The sequence below is a fragment of the Periplaneta americana genome, chromosome 6 (assembly GCF_040183065.1).
Source record: "Periplaneta americana isolate PAMFEO1 chromosome 6, P.americana_PAMFEO1_priV1, whole genome shotgun sequence".
Classification (NCBI taxonomy): Eukaryota; Metazoa; Arthropoda; class Insecta; order Blattodea; family Blattidae; genus Periplaneta; species Periplaneta americana.
In genome coordinates, this window is record NC_091122.1 from 146,912,424 (window position 1) to 146,932,938 (window position 20,515).

Genomic DNA, 20,515 nt, shown 5'->3' on the forward strand with positions numbered 1-20,515 from the left:
ACCTTGGAAAAATTTCATTCGGAAGTTTTCTGATAGTGTTTTGTTACTTGGCACGATTATATTGCATCAGAGAGATAGTGTGATAAAATTGCACTTCTTAACATATAATCAGTTTTCATCTTCCAGATATGTCAATATGTTTAAATATGGCTGGCATAAAGCCGGGTACCTTGACAACAAACCTGATAAGTTCGTCAATCCTGTAGAATTCTGTTTTCACGTTGATGTACAGAACTACTCTAAAGCTGAGTGTGAGAAACTTATTTTTCTGAAATGTTCGTGGTGCAAAGTTCCACTGTGTTTTGAGTATTTTTACAACGATTTCCACAACTGTGATCAGCACAGTGAGTAATTTCAGATATGCTCACATTTCCTTATCATTTCTTCATAGACTATTCTATAGTCAATTTCATTAATATTATGTATCTGGTATGTCATTTTCGTAACTTATATTATTTAAGGAGATTCTTACAGTACGGTATGCAGCTAGATGAGATTTGAAGAGTTCAGAATCATAGTGGGCAAAGCGCCATTTCCCAAAACCGTAGAAAACAAGGGTTAAAATGAAGTTATAACCATAATTAAATGGAAACATATAGCACGTAGTCCACGCCTGTGGAGTAATGGTTAGCACGTCTGGCCGCGAAACCAGGTGGCCCGGGTTCGATTCCCGGTCGGGACAAGTTACCTGGTTGAGGTTTTTTCCGGGGTTTTCCCTCAACCCAATATGAGCAAATGCTGGGTAACTTTCGGTGTTGGACCCCGGACTCATTTCACCGGCATTATCACCTTCATCTCATTCAGACGCTAAATAACCAAAGCTGTTGATAAAGCATCGTAAAATAACCTACTAAAATAAAAAAAATATAGCAAGTAATATAAAATATACATATTCAAACTAAATGATATGTCAATCTTCATTAAACTATGGTATTCACTTAACTTTAACCCTTGCTTTCTCCGTTTTTAATAAATGGCGCTTGGCCCACTATGGCTCTGATATGTCTAGCACTTAACACTTTTTGTATTAGCTGTTATAGCTCTGGATTGAAATTTGTTCCCTCATACCGGTACGTTCCATTTGAAATAAGAAAACTCCCTATAAATTTCTACATCCGGAGAGAGAGCTTTGTTTTCGAGATATGATTTTTTCAAATTCTCCAATCCAGAAGTGGCGCAGGTTGGTATGGCGCTGGCCTTCTGTGCCCGAAGTTGCATGTTCGATCCCGACCTAGGCCGATGGCATTTAAGTATGTTTAAATGCCACAGACTCATGTCAGTAGATTTACTGCTGGTCAAAATTCCGGCACATCGGCGACGCTGATATAACCTCTGCAGTTGCGAGCGTCGTTAAGTAAACCATATATATTTTTAATTAGCTACATATTACATTAATCAGACTTCAGCTGCATAGAAACAATATTGTTCTTCCTCTGACACATGTCGTCAAGTCAGATGTACTGCCTGATAATAGATGTACATATCAGTCAGAACCTCAATCAAAGGTACAGGGAACATTATGGAAAGATAATGGATTGGAGATCGGAGTGAATGATATTGATGACTAATGTGAGGAAACTGAAGGACCCTGAGGAAAACCCCAACTGCCACTATTTGTCTGTCGAGAAATACATCAACTGCGACCTTGTAAAATAAATTAACAATATTTACGTTTTTAAGCAAACTGTCCAAGAAGGAATAAAATGTTATGACGTCTTTTCCTTTGACTTCAAACGTTCCTACTTGATAAGGAGATTAATAAGCTTCGGCCTATTCTGTACAACCTATGTAATTGATCATCTGTACTTTCTGGTCATTTCGTCATTATGACTTACTTAATACGTAGAACCTGAACTCGCAAGGTTTTTGGACAGAAAGATAGGTTTTGTGCCAAAGACACAAACAATTCGGTCAAACCTGTATTAAACGAGCACCGATACTTCCAATTAAGAATGGTCTTTTATTGGGGTGGTTTCTTAATAGGGAAATACTTTTTTTATACAAATAATGACTTATAAAGTAGTTTATTGCTACGAATTTCCCTTATTAAAGAGTTGCCACAAGGACAAACTGTTACAAAACAATTAAATTTAGTGAATATAAAATATTTCTTTACATACTTACTTAACGCTTCTAAGGAACCCGGAGGTTCATTGCCGCCCTCACATAAGCCCCCCATTGGTCCCTATCTTGAGCAAGATCAATCCAGTCTCTATCATCATTTCCCACCTCCCTCAAATCCATTTGAATATTGTCTTCCCATCTACGTCTCGGTCTCCCCAAAGCTATTTCTCCCTCCGGCCTCCCAACTAACACTCTATATGCATTTCTGGATTCGTCCATACGTGCTACATGTCCTGCCCATCTCAAATGTCTGGATTTAATTTTCCTAATTATGTCAGGTGAAGAATACAATGCGTGCAGTTCTGTGTTGTGTAACTTTCTCCATTCTCCTGTAACTTCATCCCTCTTAGCCCCAGATATTTTCCTAAGCACGTCAAACCTGTATTAAACGAGCACCGATACTTCCAATTAAAAATGTTATTTTATTGGGGTGGTTGCTTAATAGGGAAATACTTATTTTTACACAAATAATGACTTATAAAGTAGTTTATTGCTGCGAATTTCCCTTATTAAAGAGTTGCCACGAGGACAAAGTGTTACAAAACAATTAAATTTAGTGAATATAAAATGTTTCTCTACATACTTACTTAACGCTTTTAAGGAACCCGGAGGTTCATTGCCGCCCTCACATAAGCCCGCCATTGCTTGGTCCCTATCTTGAGCAAGATCAATCCAGTCTCTATCATCATTTCCCACCTCCCTCAAATCCATTTGAATATTGTCTTCCCATCTATGTCTCGGTATCCCCAAAGGTCTTTTTCCCTCCGGCCACCCAACTAATACTCTCTATGCATTTCTGGATTCGCCCATATGTGCTACATGCCCTCCCCATCTCAAACGTCTGGATTTAATATTCCTAATTATGTCATACATTGCGTGCAGGTCTACGTTGTGTAACTTTCTCCATTTTCCTGTAACTTCATCCCTCTTAACCCCAAATATTTTCTTAAGCACCTTATTCTCAAGCACCCTTAGCCTCTGTTCCACTCTCAAAGTGAGAGTCCAAGTTTCACAACCACACAGAACAACCAGTAATATAACTGTTTTGTAAATTCTAACGTTCATATTTTTTGACAGCAGACTGGATGATATAAGCTTCTCAACCGAATAATAACAGACATTTTCCATATTCATTCTCTGTTTAATTTCCTCCCGAGTGTCATTTATATTTGTTACTGTTGCTCCCAGGTATTTGAATTTTTCTACTTCTTCAAAGGATAAATTTACAATTTTTATATTTCCATTTTGTACAATATTCTGATCACGAGGTATAATCAAATACTTTGTCTTTTCGGGATTTACTTCAAAACCTATCTCTTTACTTGCTTCAAGTAAAATTCCCGTATTTAAGAAAAAAAAAATAAAAGTAATAATTTTTTTTCAGAAATAGGATTTTCACTGAAAAAAAATTAGAAAAAATGTTTATGAAAAAAAGTTTGAAATTTATAATGTGTGATTATGATATTGATATGCATATTCAGTGTAAATTTCAACTCTCTAGCTAAAAAATTGTGGATCTTAGAAATTTCAGTAACGCATCACTTTATTGGGTGAGGAAAAACCCCAGAAAAACCTCAACCAGATAACTTGTCCCAATGAGGGTGTGAACGGGGGCCCGCTCTTTCCACGGTCAGGCATGTTAACCGTTACTCTACAACGGTGGACCATTTTTAATTTTAACCTTGGAAGATACAATCCAGTACTCTTATCAAGTTCTCAGGATTAATTTAATCCATTAAACTACTTTATTGTAAAATTATAATACTGTACTTTAAATTTGAAATCCGGGGTAAAATTAAGAAAGCGGCTATTCAGAGGCTGGCCGGTTCTTGGGGAGGGGGATGGTCCTTAAATGGAGGTGGAAATCCATTTGTTTTATAGGTTTTTACATCGGTTATAAGAATAATCGATCTCTAAAAGGTTGGTCACTTAAAAGATGTGATCTCCCAGAAAGGTTTCACTTTACATCAAATAGAAGCGTCTGATGTGTGATCTGTAGTTTCAAAAATAAGAAAACAGGGCCGTCTTGTACAATGTTGTACAGGGACATCATTTTATTTTTACTTCAATTTTTATTGTACCTGATTTTTTGAATGTACTTCACTTCCACCTTCTCTACTAGTAAACTTCCAACTGTTCTCCTCACAGAACCAAGCGTATACAGTCAAAGTCGCCTTAAGGTCGTAGTAAACACAAACAGTATTGAGTTAGTGAGTATAGTACCGTTCCAGAAATATGTTTGCGTTTTGCAGTGACGAAAGAGTTTTCAATATTGAATCATATTTTCGCACAGGTACTGTCGTCCGTTTGCCTACGTCGCATCCCGATTTCCCTCATCCGCAACTGTTCAAAATAACTTAAATAAAAGTAATTAACTGTCACGTGATTTCCCCCTTTCTACGATCCTGCGACATAACCACTTGGACGGACAGTAGATAGCATGTCTGAGTAATTTTATCTGTGCGGATCGGACAGAAGTGAAGATTGAATTTACAGTATGTAAGGTACTCTTTTATATAATAGGTATAGAATTATTTCAACATGAGTTACTAGTACGAAGGACGAAACTGGTAATTGGGATTAGATGCAATAGTCTATAATGCGATAATATGCGCAAAAGAACTGAAGCCTGTATCTAAATGAACGGTCATCATTTTCAAAAATGTGTTTAAATATCCATATTATAATTATTTTTCAATTTAACTTCATTCTCTATATTGTACGCTAATGTGCTGTAGACCGTATAATATACACTGCATAAAGAATACGTTCGCATGGATAACTCAGTTCGTGAGTAAAAACACTTATTGTTAATACTGTACTGTATTTTGATTAAAGAAAAACCTAATGAAAATTATCAAACTCAGAATTACGATATCTCCTAGTTTACTTAAATGGATGAACTACTTTTCTCCCTCCTATACTTAGTAAAGTGATTTGTTTGTATTTTACGCCAGAATCTTCGAACTTCAATCGTGGAAGGGGATAGCAAACGGTGTTTCCGGCTATGAACCATTAATCCAAAGGTACAACCAGGTTAATATTAAAAATATTAGTAAAAATAAAATGATGTCCCTGTAGAACCACAGTCCAATATATACAGTCACGAAGCTCAATGCGTAGTAAATATGCATCCATAGATAGTTGCTAACCACTAGGATCGCTAATATCGCCTCATCACAGACAATGCGAAATAGTACTGTCACAGTCTATTGTTCCTAGCACCCTCACAATTCAAGCTTCGTGACTGCATATAGTAGACTGTGGTAGAACCATGATTCACGTAAACAAGTGAATGAGTTCCATGTAACGTCGTTGAGACACAAGTCAGTGGTATTTACTGCCGACAGTTGACGATATTAGAGAGGTCTATTACATAGAACTTGGAATGCTTAGCCGTTATCAGTAATGTGTGGTTAGCTATTCAGTCGTTAAGAGTTCAGGCCGCGAGTTAGACGTCTCGTGTTCGTTGTCTGGCAGACTGGTGTTCGACCGAATCTGGAATCGGTCTGTGAGCTATACATACGTTTCTACAAGACCTCAAACTGGCTATGCCTGGAATCGAACTGAAGATCCGGACCAAGGGGCTGATAATGGGGGCGGATCGAACATCTAGCAGCCCTGGAGTGAGCGAGTATAGGCAAGTATTTGTCTGACCTTTTCTTCATAGTCGCCGTCAATTTTCATTGATTACTGCCACTACCACTTCGATATCTGACAGCACTTAGAATAAAATACACAATTTGCTATGAAGGCCACACTCGCTGTGTGGACTGTTGATTGTTCACTTGAAACTAGAGTGGCAAGTTTCAGTATTGCGTTCTGACTCTCCTGCCTTATTCGTTACAGCACATAGTTTGTTATTGTTGTTGTTATGTATGGCTTCATTGAAATTTAATCCATTTTATATCTGAAATCTCATTAAACATAGAATGAAGGAACTGTAAGTTAATTAAAATAGAAAATACAGAATATATGAAACAGAACAGATTACAGAAAATGCAAAAATTGATTAAATACGATATAAATAAAAATCAATGTAACAGTTGTATGATCACCTTTAAAATGATTAAAAAATCAAAATAAAGACATGTTTACGGGGTTGTATGCTACCCCATGATAGGATAGCATACAACGTCGAAACATGTATGTATAAAAAAAGAAGATGGGGTAGTATACAACCTCGAAACATGTCTTTATTTTAAAAGTTACATACATACATACATTTATACATACATACATACATACATACATACATACATACATACATACATACATACATACATACATACATACATACATACATACATACAAATATTACATTGATTTTTATTTATGTCATATTGAATCAATGATCACTGCAAGGATTTTGACCATAGCATTTCTAAATATTGTAATTGATTAAATTGCAAAATACCTACATAGTTAAGAACAAATTAATTACAATTGAAGAGTTCCATCCTAAAAAACATTCATTCCATTTTTATGAAAAGACTGGTCTAGTATTTTTTTTTTTCAATCGGTTTACGTACTGAGCGATTTTTCAAGTGACATCCACAATAACATACTTTTAGACAAGCGTTGACTTTGTTTCGGAAGAAAAGAAGCTTAAAAGATAATGATAGGATTCTTAAAAAAATCATATATATATATATATATATATATATATATATATATTATTAGACAGTACAGCTCATTTGACGATATGTGTAAGAGGAAAAACAATTGAATCGGTTATTGTTGAAAGGAACTAAGTCCACTTTTTAAAGTTTTGAGATAATCGAAAAATACTGTTTTGTGGATAATCTATCGAATATTAAACCAACATATGAGTAGTTTAATATCAAAGACGGACATCTGTCATCTCCATAGTTTTGATCTAGAGGCACTTTTTTGTTTCACAGTGTTCGTTGTAGTATTTTAAAACAATTTATTTTTATAAATGTAGTGTTAGAGTTTGTATATAGTTTCACCATAACTGAAAAAAGCATGAAAAAATGCATAAGAATCCACATTATCTAAATTTCTTCTGAAGGTCAAATGTCCGCCTTTGATATTAAGCTACTCATATATTGTACACATAAAAAATATGTGTACAATTTATGATGGTTTAATCTTCAATAGATTATCCACAAAACAATATTTTTCGATTATCTCAAAACCTTAAAAAGTGGACTTAGTTCCTTTCAACAATAACCGATTCATTGTTTGTATGCATCTGAAGTCTAATTACTGGAATATGTAGCTAATCGGCATGTATGCATTGGAGGGGGAAAGGAACTGGCCACCGTACCCTATTATCTCCTGGCCTAGTTGCCTCATGGATGATGCCTCATTGCTGTCACTTATGAGGTTCAAACCTGACTTCGGACAGTTGAGTAAACAACAACAACAATATATATATATATATATATATATATATATATATATATATCCTATACACTTGTGAAGTACCATCTCGCCGGAAGAAATACTTAACGATAAATATACGTACATCATATCATATATCATGTTTTTATTTTATTTTAGTAGCTTATTTTACGACGCTTTATCAACAGCTTAGGTTATTTAGCGTCTGAATGAGATGAAGGTGATAATGCCGGTGAAATGAGTCCGGGTCCAGCACCGAATGTTACCCAGCATTTGATGATATTGGGTTGAGGGAAAACCCCGGAAAAAACCTCAACCAGGTAACTTGTCCCGACCGGGAATCGAACCCGGGCACCTGGTTTCGTGGCCAGTCGCGCTGACCGTTACTCCACAGGTGTGGACCATATATTATATATCATATTATCATACCATATTATATATCATATCACATCATATCATATCATATCATATCATATCATATCATATCATATCATATCATATCATATCATATCATATCATATCATATATCATATCATATCATATATTATATCATATATAATATAACATAATATCATATATCATATCATATATCATATCATATCATATCATATCATATCATATCATATCATATCATATCATATCATATCATATCATATCATATCATATCATATCATATCATATATATCATATATATCATATCATATCGTCTCGTATCGTGTCATATCATAAAGATGTCCAAATCGACTGAGCGGGTTTTGGGATCACACACTTGAATTTAGATTTCAAAAATACAAAGGTGATAAGAAGGTGAAAATTACAGGGTTAGGCCATGCAATTTCTGGCATTCCAATACAATTCAGAAAATATTTCTCTGTCTCTGAGAGTCTTCATCTAAACCTGAGCACGTTAGGTGTTTGGAATTTATAACACCAGTATTGCAAATATAGCTCTCAGTTGTTGGAATTATTTCTCTCCTATTTATGCGTTCAGCTAAACAATCATGATACATTATTAGTCGAAAGTTACCTATCGATTTCTTTCTTTGTTTGTTACTAAATTATTTTCACCTTATTTGTACGTTTTCCTATCTTTTCTTCCTTTTGATTTATTTACTAAATCTCTTCTTATATTTTTCCACAATTTTTCTGTAAAGTAACATTCTTAGTACCTCTGGTGGAATAGCTAGTTGTACTTGTGTTCCTATTTTGGCCAATAGATCAGCTAACTCATTACCAGAAGCGGATTTTCTGTCCCTGCACAACAAGACGTCACGTCCCTTGGCTTACGGAGGGAGTGTAGCAATGAGTTTAATAACTTCCCTGCAATTGGCATAAACATAACATTCAGTCTCGGGACCGAAAATCCGCTATGAAGGTATCTATTGGAGCAGTGTATCTTTATTTCTTCTCATGAGGTAGGCCTATATTAGTTAATTTAGTTAAAGTTTTTGCTTATATAGGGTGATTTAATGAGACAGCCTGGATGGCTGATCTAGAGTCAATCAATAGAACGACTTCTGTAAAAATATTTATTCTGTAAGTGTGGTGTTTGACTGGTAGCAGGATTGCATGTATTTCTTCATAGAAGTTGGCCTTATGATGTCCGACAGAGGCGTATGGAGAACATAATTTGCAGTGCACCCCAGCTGCAGAGATATCATTGACTTGTTATCCATCCGTTTATAGTCTAGTCTAGTCAATTCTGGTTTTGAGCACTTTTCATTTATCACGCTCAGTGCGGTTGCCCTCAAAACCATATCCGGAATGGCTTTCTTTTTGACGTCGTCTATTGTCAACTGATTACATATTTCCTTGTGATATATACATAAGATTGACTAGTTTCTTAGTACTAATCGTACGTATACTTGTGACTAGGTCATTTAGCATATTTTGACATGCTTTATGGGAGTTATTTGCATTTTGGCACACTTCTTGTATCAGGTATTCACCCCTTTATTTAATACGTTTCAAAAAAACGCTGATGAATATAAAAGAGAAATAAATTAGTATACAGCCTTTACAATTCATTTTGAAAGTGTTTCAGATAAGTCTCTGGATAATATCAATGAATGTTTTTGGTTTCAGTCGATGACTTATCATACAGGGGTCGGTACTCGGACCATTGTTGTTCACAATATATGTCAATGATATTATATCTCTTGTAAGGCATTGTAACTATCACTTGTATGCTGACGACCTTCAATGCTACATCTCTTCCCGCTTAGACCTAGTAAATGACGCTATAGATAAATTGAACGAAGACATTGACTCGATTGTGACATGGACAAAGAAACTCCGTCTTAAAATCAATCCTGGAAAGACACAAGCAATTATATTAGGACACAAACGGCAAACCGACGCTGTAAAACACCTCGACATTTCCCCTGTTAAAGTAAGTACAGTGCATATCCCTTTCAGTTCTTCAGTAAAAAATCTTGGCATTCACATGGATAATAATCTCAACTGGGACATGCAAATCACAGAAACCTGCAGAAAAGTATATTCTATTATCCATGTGCTAAAAAGGATAAATGTTCATCTCCCCTCTTGCTTAAAAAAGTCCCTTGTGCAGACACTTGCATTTCCCTATTTCGACTATGCGGACATTTTACTGACTGACCTCTCCAGCGACAACAAAATGAAACTTCAACGTGCTCATAATTTGTGTGTACGTTTTGTAAGCAATGTTCGTAAATATGATCATATTACCCCATCCCTGGAAGCAATAGGTTGGCTTAAACTAGATAAGAAAAGAAATTTACATTCACTTCTCTTTCTCTTTGAAATCTTGAACTCTTCTATTCCTTCGTACCTGTCGTCTCGCTTCACTTACCTTTCTTCCCACCATAATCTGAACACACGCTCTCGTCATGAAACAACACTAACAATACCATCCCATTGCACCTCCTCATACTCATCTTCTTTCACAATAGCCCTCCCAAGACTCTGGAATTCGCTACCTGCTAGCATCAGGGACTGTCGAAATAAAATTGAATTCAAACGAAAACTTACTAGGCACTTGGTCAGTAATTGATTACTTGTAAATAGTTTCTTTAATCTATCACAAAATATTTCAATATTCAGTAATTTCATCACTATACAATTTTGTTATTCTAGATTTAATTTGTAACTCAGTAAATATAAAATATTCTTTGTTTCTCTATGATAAATTATCTAGCTTTAATTATTCAGGTAATCTTTTCGTACCGGTACTTTGATTTTATTGTAATTGTAAATTTAATACTAATTGTAATGTTATTTGTAATTGTAATTGTAAATTTAATACTAATTGTAATTTTATTGTTGATATTGTAGTTGGAATCTCCTGGTAGAGGGGCAGAGAAGGCCTGACGGCCTTATCTCTACCAGGTTAAATAAATAAATACTACTACTAAATACTACTACTACAATATTCAAGGAATAAATTCTTTTATATTACATATTTTATGATTTTTATAAACGTTTTCGTCGCACTTGCAACATCATCAGATACATACAATTTCTAATATATTAACCTCAGTTGTAGGTAGAGCAGATATTAATCAATATTGGAGGTGAATGCTAAAACTGGGTTAAAAGTAAAAGATAAAACATTAAAAACATTTTGAAATATTACGACCCTTCACTCACTTACACAATATGCATTTCTTTGCTGTGTATTTATGATTAATCATGCAAAGTTGTTATGTAAATTGTTAATTTGTGTGTGAGTGAAAACTCGTTTACACTTTTATTTACACGATAAAAATGTTTATAATCTATATAGGCTATATTACATATCGTGTCTAATATTGTTGACTGATATTTATATTACTTTAGGCCTGTATGTTTATATAGTATAAAATTTCGTAACTAAGTACATAGTAGCTCTCATAATTAATCTTATAGGGTCATACTCATAGACATTCTTAGCGCGGGCTTCCGGTGGATGATCAGCGAACTAACGTTTTTCGTATTCATAAAACAGTGTTAGCAATATGATATGATATGAATCCTGTACAAGTAATCAGTCGATAGCCGGGGCTAGTTTAGCACGCTCGTAGCGCGGGCTAGCGAAATGTCTATGAACAGCACCCATATGGTTTAATGTTACGAACTGTAGACCAATGTCGAAGTATTTTCTAAAAAAGAAAGGCTATTGTGAGTTTATTGAATTAAGTTACAAATGTTTAAGTACATTAAACTTATAATTGAACTTACATAGTTATTTGTATACAGCTTTTGCTATGATGTTGTCATACATCTTCTGTCTGATTGTCAATTTATATTAAATGTGTTTTTTCTCTCTTTTTCTCTTTCTTCTTTTTTTTCTCTTGTGTGTTATTTATTGATTTGAATTAAGTTAATTACTGTATTTAGTAAACTGTCTATGACCCTAAAATTCTATACTTTAGGGATTATTATCATATACAAGGACAGATTGAAGTATTTGGACTATTGTTCGGAGCAAGGGGAACAGTTCCAAAATTCTCAGTTGAATGTTTTAAGTATTTTGGAATTCCTTTACAAATTTTGAAAATTATTGCTATAGACGTAATGAAATATTCTGTTCAGATTTTACGTAATCAGTTGTACACTTAAATTTCTTTATATTCTATTTGATTGAATAAAAGTACTTTCCCAAGGGTAGCTTCCATTTCAAAAGAATCATAAATACTGATAACACAAATGTGTATTTTTATTTTTATTTGTTTAGTATGCTGTGTTTTTGGCAAGCCTTACTGAAGGGCAGCTACCTTTGTGGGATTTATGTATATCGGCTAAGACAGACCTGCAGAATTGTAGCTCCTCAGAGCGATTGCTTACCTCCCCTTTCTTACCCCACCCACCTTTTCTACCAGCGCGGTCATGACGTTCTAGTTACGCTCGGCTCCATCTAGCGGCGACAGGTATACAATACGCTATCAAGAATTACACATGAACAGATAATAAAATCCTTACGAACATACCTTTAGAAAGTAAGAGAAAAATGAATGAGGGGAAATAAATAAATTAAAAGATATGTAAAATAAATTTTAAAATGTATGTGTGCATATAATGTAAGAAAGTCTCCCTATGCATATATCGTCCTATTACTAGTAAAGCCGATTAAATCCACTTCTTGTGTAAAATAAGTTAAGTACAGTCCCCGACTTGTCTTTTCGTTCTCTGTATTCTACTAAAATGAAATAAGTCCGAAATGTGCATGCAGGCAATACACCAATTACTTTATTTGAAGAATTTATTATGATTTTTCGTGCATTAATAAAGTTTTAATTCCTGCTTTTACAAAACTTGTAATACTGGTCTTAACTGGTTTTACTAATAATATGACGATAAATAAATTGTACGTTGATAAGTGAGTGATAGCTATATGACCGGATGTCAATGCTGTCTTTCAACATTGTAACGCACTCCAGCCAAATAAATGAATGAATGAATGAATGAATGAATCAATGAATGAATGAATGAATCAATGAATGAATGAATGAATAAATAAATAAATAAATAAAAAGTAAGTAAATAAGCATAAAGTAAATAAGTAAATAAATAAATAAGTAATTAAGTAAGTAAATAAGTAGGCCTAAATAAGTAAGAAAATAAGTAAGTAAATAAGTAAACAAACAAACAAATAATATGCATACTGCAGTTTAAAGAGAACTGGAACATGGCGAAATCTAAACCCGTGAAGGAATACTACTTCCAAAAGAAATGGGAATATGATTATTTTGTTGTTGAAGACGAAAGAATTGCTTGTTTACTGTGTCCCATCCAATTTATGTCTATTCGTCATTTCAGTATTAAACCACATTTCAACAAAGTCCATATTAAGAATTATGGAATGCACAAACTTTCCGGTAAGTTCATTATTACGAACTGTATATTGATATATTGTAAAATTACGGATGTCACTCGTTGTGTTCATTTTGAATTGAAATTAATAGTGACTTTCAAGATTCATTACTTAAATGTTATAAATTTATGTTTCCGTAGGTGATGATAGGAGGAAAGTTTTCGAAAATCTAAAACAGGTTAGGTGCAAAGAAATCTCAAAGAAACTACCGACAGGAAATCTAGCATAATTGTAAACCTTGGAACGAGATAACGCATTATAAAAACAATGAATTTATTACAATCCTTTTTGAAAATTACATGCCGCCACTGATCGGCCAGAGAATGTAAATAACTCTATGCGGAAGTCGATCATACCCAATAGAAGTGGAGTGAGACTGACTTCATATTTCTCCTATTTAACGAATTCTGCAGGCCTGGGCTAAGATCACACTGTACACGATCTTGGGTCTTACGGTAGTGGTTAGAAACATTTTTGTTTTATAATTTTAATTTGTACTCACTAGCTAGCTAGTTAAATAAATAAATAAATGAACAAATAAACAAACAAACAAATGAATAAATTTGGAAGCAGCAACGACTGAAACCATAAACATTAATTGATATACTTACTTACTTAATTACTTACTTACTTACTTACTTACTTACTTACTTACTTACTTACTTACTTACTTACTTACTTACTTACTTACTTACTTACTGGCTTTTAAGGAACCCGGAGGTTCATTGCCGCCCTCACATAAGCCCGCCATTGGTCCCTATCCTGAGCAAGATTAATCCAGTCTCTACCATCATATCCCACCTCCCTCAAATCCATTTTAATATTATCTTCCCATCTACGTCTTGGCCTCCCCAAAGGTCTTTTGCCCTCCAGCCTTCCAACTAACATTAATTGATATAGTGTCTTTAATTATATGTTGACGTATTTTGTCATTTTTCTCCTAGCTTGGAAGTAAAACGTTAAATATCGATAACTTACTTTCCTCTTATAACCCCGTGTTGTGGTAGTTTGTCATTGTTAGCCAGTTAGGTAGGGTCACATGAAAGGATAGTGACGCCAGGTTATATAATAATAGATGAAGTCCCTGATCTGATCATATTTATAGGCCTGTAAGATTAGCCATTCCCATGTTATGAAAGGACAACATAAAATGAGAACCACCAGAACCTCCACCGTCAAAAAGGCATTTTGGTAACGACCACTAGATGGAAGTACAGTTGCTCCATGCAATTCCATAAGAGTTATAACGTGACTTCTTTTGCAATCGCTAGATGTCAACATGTTGAAATTAATAAAAGTGGTTGCCTTGAAAGTCCATTAGACTGAGCTATCTATTATATGTGATCAAGGATAAAGATTAGGATCCTGATCGCTAATTCTTCTTCTAAATATGTTTGGTCTCTGGCTGCCAGGACAAAATATCATGGCGGGATACAATAAAAAAGGGTGAATCTTCGATCCCGCTACGCGCAATACACGGGAGCAAAGAAACATATTAATTAAATAATTTAAAATAGTCTCAAAACTCTAGCACAGCACTCTAAAGACAAGATGTGGCCACTGCGAAAGTTATAAACCCAACCCGTTTCATAGGCCTTCGTTTCTCATACACCCAGCCTATAATTTTGTCATAATTTTCTACGAAATCATTACGTAACCCAGTGGTGTCACTATTATATTGCATTACGCCGGAATTTTTTTTTTTTCGGTCCAATATAAATTTATTTATATATCCATGTACGTAAAGATTAATTTTTGGTCCTACAGAATTCATCTTTTATAGTAACATTGGTTATCAGAGGAGAAAAATCCGCTCCGGGGCAGAGGATCGAACCCGGGTCCTTGGTTCTACGTACCAAGCGCTCTAACCACTAGGCTACACCGAAGCTCAATCCACAACACCGGATCGAATCCCTTTCCTCTAGTGTTTTTCCCTTTGTGGCCTTTCTCCATGTTCGACATATATGTTGACATATAGGCTGTTAAGTCAAATGTCATTATACAAGGAGCGCACTCAATTGAGTGACTTGGTGGCCGGGATTCCACAGTGTACTATGGACTGTTGGGTGAAGAATCTACGTAAAGATTAAAACACTAGAGGAGAGGGATTCGATCCGGTGTTGTGGATTGAGCTTCGGCGTAGCTTAGTGGTTAGAGCGCTTTGTACGTGGAACCAAGGACCCGGGTTCGATCCCCGGCGCCGGAGCGGATTTTTCTCCTCCAATAACCATATATACATCTACCAAACATGTCTATATGTAAGCCATACCAAAATTTCGAAAAAAAAAAAAACAAACCTAACCTGTCACTGATTTTCGACTTTACGAAAATTCGCCCATTTATTTTCCCAGAGTATATTTGTAAAGTTACAAAATCTCTGTTTCATTTCATCAAGACGCCACACAAATCAGACATCAGTCCCGTGTTTAGTGCGCAGCAAGATCGAAGATTCAATCAAGAGAATCTAAACGAAATTGTAACAAAATAAATTACAAATGAATACAAGAGTAATTCTAATGATTAACAGAAAGAAAATGAAACAGATGTATCGAATTAAATGTCTTGGCAATTACGTAGTAAACATCGACTAAAACATCTTCCCGCAATAGAGATCCAGGTTATATACATAACCAAATATATACATATAGGTCTACTATAATTGAATATTCAGCTCTATCTTATGATTGTCGTTTATAGTCAACACTCTAACGGGAAAGTATGTGTCCCGTGCTTCTATTGCGAGAAGATGGCGGCCTACATAATTTACCAATGATTTATTTAATACAATTGTTGAACTAATACAATTAAGTATTAGACTATTGATAGTTAGCCTTGTGCCTTCGTTGTAAACAAAACACTTATGCATGTGTATAAGCTTATGTCATGTAGGCTATGCAGGAACGCATATTTCAATGGCTTTATGGCCATTCGAACAACAGTTCTAGAGAACTGTTAACATTGACTTACATTATATTCTTATTAGAGGATCTCGCCGTTCTCTATTGAATGTCAATGACTCTGCGCGCCAAGCTGAGGGTCCTGGGTTCGATTCCCAGTGTCGCAACGAATTTTTCTTCAATAATAAATATTTAAGTGATGACTACACACACACACATATATATATAAAAGTAAATGTTAACAGTTCTCAAGAACTGTTGTTGGAATGGTCATAAAAGTCATTTAGGACAAGGTAAAGTATCCACCGGCCACTGAAGGAATATTGCACACTTTTATCACTGCCAATGTGACGCTATAAACTAATTTTCAATACCTTTATCACAGCCACAACACATTTCAATTCCTATTGTAGGCCTACTATATAGCCTATATGGAATTATCACTACATTAACATATTTTATAATCACAAAAATACCCTGAACAAACTAAGTGTAATTATTATGAATGTCACCATACTTTCTTTCTGGAATTACGATCCACTTCCACTAGATGGCTATCGACACGATAGCAGGGTCGGCAATACATGCAAATGAAATTATACTAAACGTGAGGAATGTTATACTACAGGCGTTTAGTATTATGGACAGGTTAGGTTAGGTTAGGTTAGATTAGGTGTGTATTATGTAAGAGGGTCTAAGAGGGATGAAGTTACAGGAGAATGGAGAAAGTTACACAACACAGAACTGCACGCATTGTATTCTTCACCTGACATAATTAGGAACATTAAATCTAAACGTTTGAGATGGGCAGGGCACGTATGGGCGAATCCAGAAATGCATATAGGGTGTTAGTTGGGAGGCCGGAGGGAAAAAGACCTTTAGGGAGGCCGAGACGTAGATGGGAAGATAATATTAAAATGGATTTGAGGGAGGTGGGATATGATGATAGAGAATGGATTAATCTTGCTCAGGATAGGGACCAATGGCGGGCTTATGTGAGGGCGGCAATGAACCTCCGGGTTCCTTAAAAACCAGTAAGTAAGTAAGTATTATGTAACAGGTTAGGTTAGGTTTGATTAGTGTGTAGTATTATGAGAGAGGTTAGGTTAGATTTGACTAGGTGTGTAGTATTATTACTATGTTGGCGACACTGAAACCCACTGTTACATTAACGAAATATTAGTCATTTAGTATTGTTCATTCACGTACGACGATTTTCATATATAAGTAAGGTACGTATTTAGGGCGGGTTTCCTGGACATACAGCTCTCCGAGTGATCACATCAATTTCTGTTAATCAATACTATAAATCCAAGGCATTTTGAAGGTATTTTAGCAAGTTCCTATAGTGGCTGGGACATAAGTAACCTTCACCGTAATTTAAATATGCGCTTCTGCAAAGATGACATATATAATATGTCTAAAATGTAGTAGTAGGCCATTACGATACAAAGGAGGGGAAGTCGGCCGGCGCTGTGGATCGGGTTCCAGTATAGCTCAGATGAAAAGAGCACTCAGCGCGCCAAGCTGAGGGTCCTGGGTTCGATTCCCGGTGTCCGAACGAATTTTTCTCCGCTAATGAGTATCTAAGTGATGACTACATAAAGACATTAACATTCGATAGGGGACGGCGAAGTCCTCTAATAAGAATATATATTAAAATATATAACAAATTAGATCTGTGGAATTTAAGAGAGGAAGAATGGAGATCAAAGATGAACACTATGTTGGAAGACCTGTTTCTGTGATCACTCCAAAAATATCAATGCCGTGCGTGACATAGTTTCGAAAAATTATCGAACTGGGCTCAATTGTAAATAAGAAATTTTGAAAATGTCCTATGAACATATATTTTACGTAGTACATCATGATTTGGGTATAAATAAATTGTATCAATGGCTAAGAAGTGATTCCTCGTGTCTTCAGAAATGATAATTTAGTTTAAATGTATTATTTGGATAAGGGGTTAGGTACCCCTTACAGCAGTAAAATTTAGGAAATATTCAAAATTTTTTCCCTCAATTACAGTATCTTGCACAATAATGAAAATTGGTATGTATAAAACACTGTCCTTCTGCTATATGAAAAAAGTATTTTTACGGTTTAAAAAAATTATTTACTTTTTTTTTTCAAAATTTATTTCACTGTGCAGTGATGAAGCGTTTCCCACATAACTCAAAAACTATCCAACATTCTGTGATGAAATTTATTTTGTGTTTTAATGTCACATCTACAATATGATGCAAGATCACTTCTCTATCTCTGATAGATTGTCTGATAAAAATTTAATTCATTTTACAAAATGATCAAATATCAGTATTTTCTTCTAATACAAAATAAAAAAAAACATTATTTATTAAGGAATGTAGTTGAAAGAGCATGATATTGCAAACATGAGTTTCAGCAATGAAATAAGAGAGAGAACATGAAAAGTTAATAAGTTTATGAGTTATGAGGGAAACGCTTCATCAAATTATACATTTACCAAACCGTTAACCAATATACTTACCAACTCCAAATCATATAAGTATTTCTCGTCCTTCTTGAATAGAATATTCGTGAAACTGTAAAATGTTAAATTATTCCGGGGGGAAAAAATCGTATTAGTTCTAATCAACTATAATGAAAGTGTAAGTCTTTAATTTCGCATACTATAATATTGTACTATTGGTTTTAATTTTTATTTTAATTGGCATTTGATTTCTAATTTTGAGCCATTTCTTGTAATATCTGATTATTGCCAATTGTTGTTACTAAATAATGTATTTAATTCGTAAATTTTAAGCCATCTCTTAGTATAGCTATTTATTGCTTCTAAAATAACATGTTTAATAGCTATTATATATATATATATATATATATATATATATATATTTCTTCCTATAACCATTAGATATAAATATAGAGACATGCCTTGGGGCTTTATGAAACGACCCATTCTTTCATTAAGGTGCATTCTTGTACATAATTCATGTGAATTGTAACCTTGACCACAATTTTGTATTATAATTTTATTATTGTTTATTGCTTATAAAATATGTATTTTGATACCAACTATAACCCTAATATATCTCAGGGTGAAATAGGGTTTATTAAATTGGATAATAAAAAAAACGCTTCATCACTGCACAGTGAACTGGATATTTTGAATTGTGAAAAAAAATATATATATTTTAAATCGTAAAAATATTTTTTTCATAGAGCAGAAGGACAGTGTTTTACACGTATCAATTTTCATTATTCTACAAGATACATTAATGGAGGAAAAAAATGTTAAATATTTCTAAACATTTTACTCCTGTAAGCTGTACCTAACCCCTTAACTACATTTATGTTCACAAGATTGGAAAGTCAACTAATATTTTGTCCTCGAGTAGAAGATCTTGCAAAGCAGAAGCATATATAAAAAGTTTATCTATTTTGAGAAACATTTTTTTTTAGCTACAGCTACGAGGCATCACTTCTTAGTTAGCTATCGATATGGTAAATGGATCTCTAAATGTTTTACCGTTGGCCAGAAATGACTCATAGTGACAATTTTGAATTCGATTTCAGCTGTTTTGAAGAGAAATGATCTTTCATTTTCTATCGTATTGTAACTGTGGACGAAATATTGACTCATAATTACGATGCAGAAACAAAAGAACGTTCAAAAGACTAGAAATATTCTTGTTTTATCCACCTAAAGAAATTTCGCGTTCAAAAATTCGCTGGAAAGCTCCTCGCATCAGATTTTTTTGGGACAAAGACGAAGTAATTACAACAGACTACTTAGAACAAGGTTAAAATATGACGGGAGTGTATTATTCTTCGTTATTAATTAAGCTTCGGGGGGAAAAGAGTGGAGAATCGTCATTTTTAAAAGGAGAGCTATTCTTATGAAAATGCACCAGTTCAAGTCCCTGATTGGTTTACAGGGAATTGATGAAGTTGGGTTTGAATTCATCCCATTTTCGCCAGATTTATCTTTCTCAGACGATTGTCCATTTTCGGGACTATATGAGACACTGAAAAGAAAGAAATTGGATCAAATGAAGTAGTAATAATACTGTGAAAGAGTGGTTTGTAGACCAAGACAAACAATTCTTTGAAAGACTTGGGAATTACTTTATGACCGTTGTACTGAGACGCTAGAGTTAAAATGTGACTAAGTTTAATGAATAAATGTTTGTTTTTAAATGTAGTAACATCTTCCATGTAAGGCTAAGGACTAATCAATAGGCCTTACATATTCTTATCTGCTTATCAGAGTTTGTCAACATCACAGTCATGGTTTGCTTGCTTTTCAAGTC

At 34.5% G+C, this 20,515-nt stretch overlaps 1 protein-coding gene across 6 annotated transcripts in view; it reads left to right on the top strand.

The window, feature by feature from the left end:
• The first annotated feature begins 5,571 nt into the window (after positions 1 to 5,571).
• The window catches only part of LOC138701890 (phospholipid-transporting ATPase ABCA3-like), a 196,313-nt gene continuing 181,369 nt past the window's right edge, over positions 5,572 to 20,515 (top strand). For 4 of the 6 annotated variants that reach the window (XM_069829239.1, XM_069829240.1, XM_069829242.1 and 1 more), the window contains exon 1: positions 5,572 to 5,764. In XM_069829239.1, the coding sequence (XP_069685340.1) occupies positions 5,676 to 5,764 (89 nt within the window). In that variant the 5' untranslated portion in view covers positions 5,572 to 5,675. The remainder of the gene's footprint in view (positions 5,765 to 20,515) is intronic. The other 2 variants (XM_069829243.1, XM_069829245.1) reach the window with 1 other exon arrangement.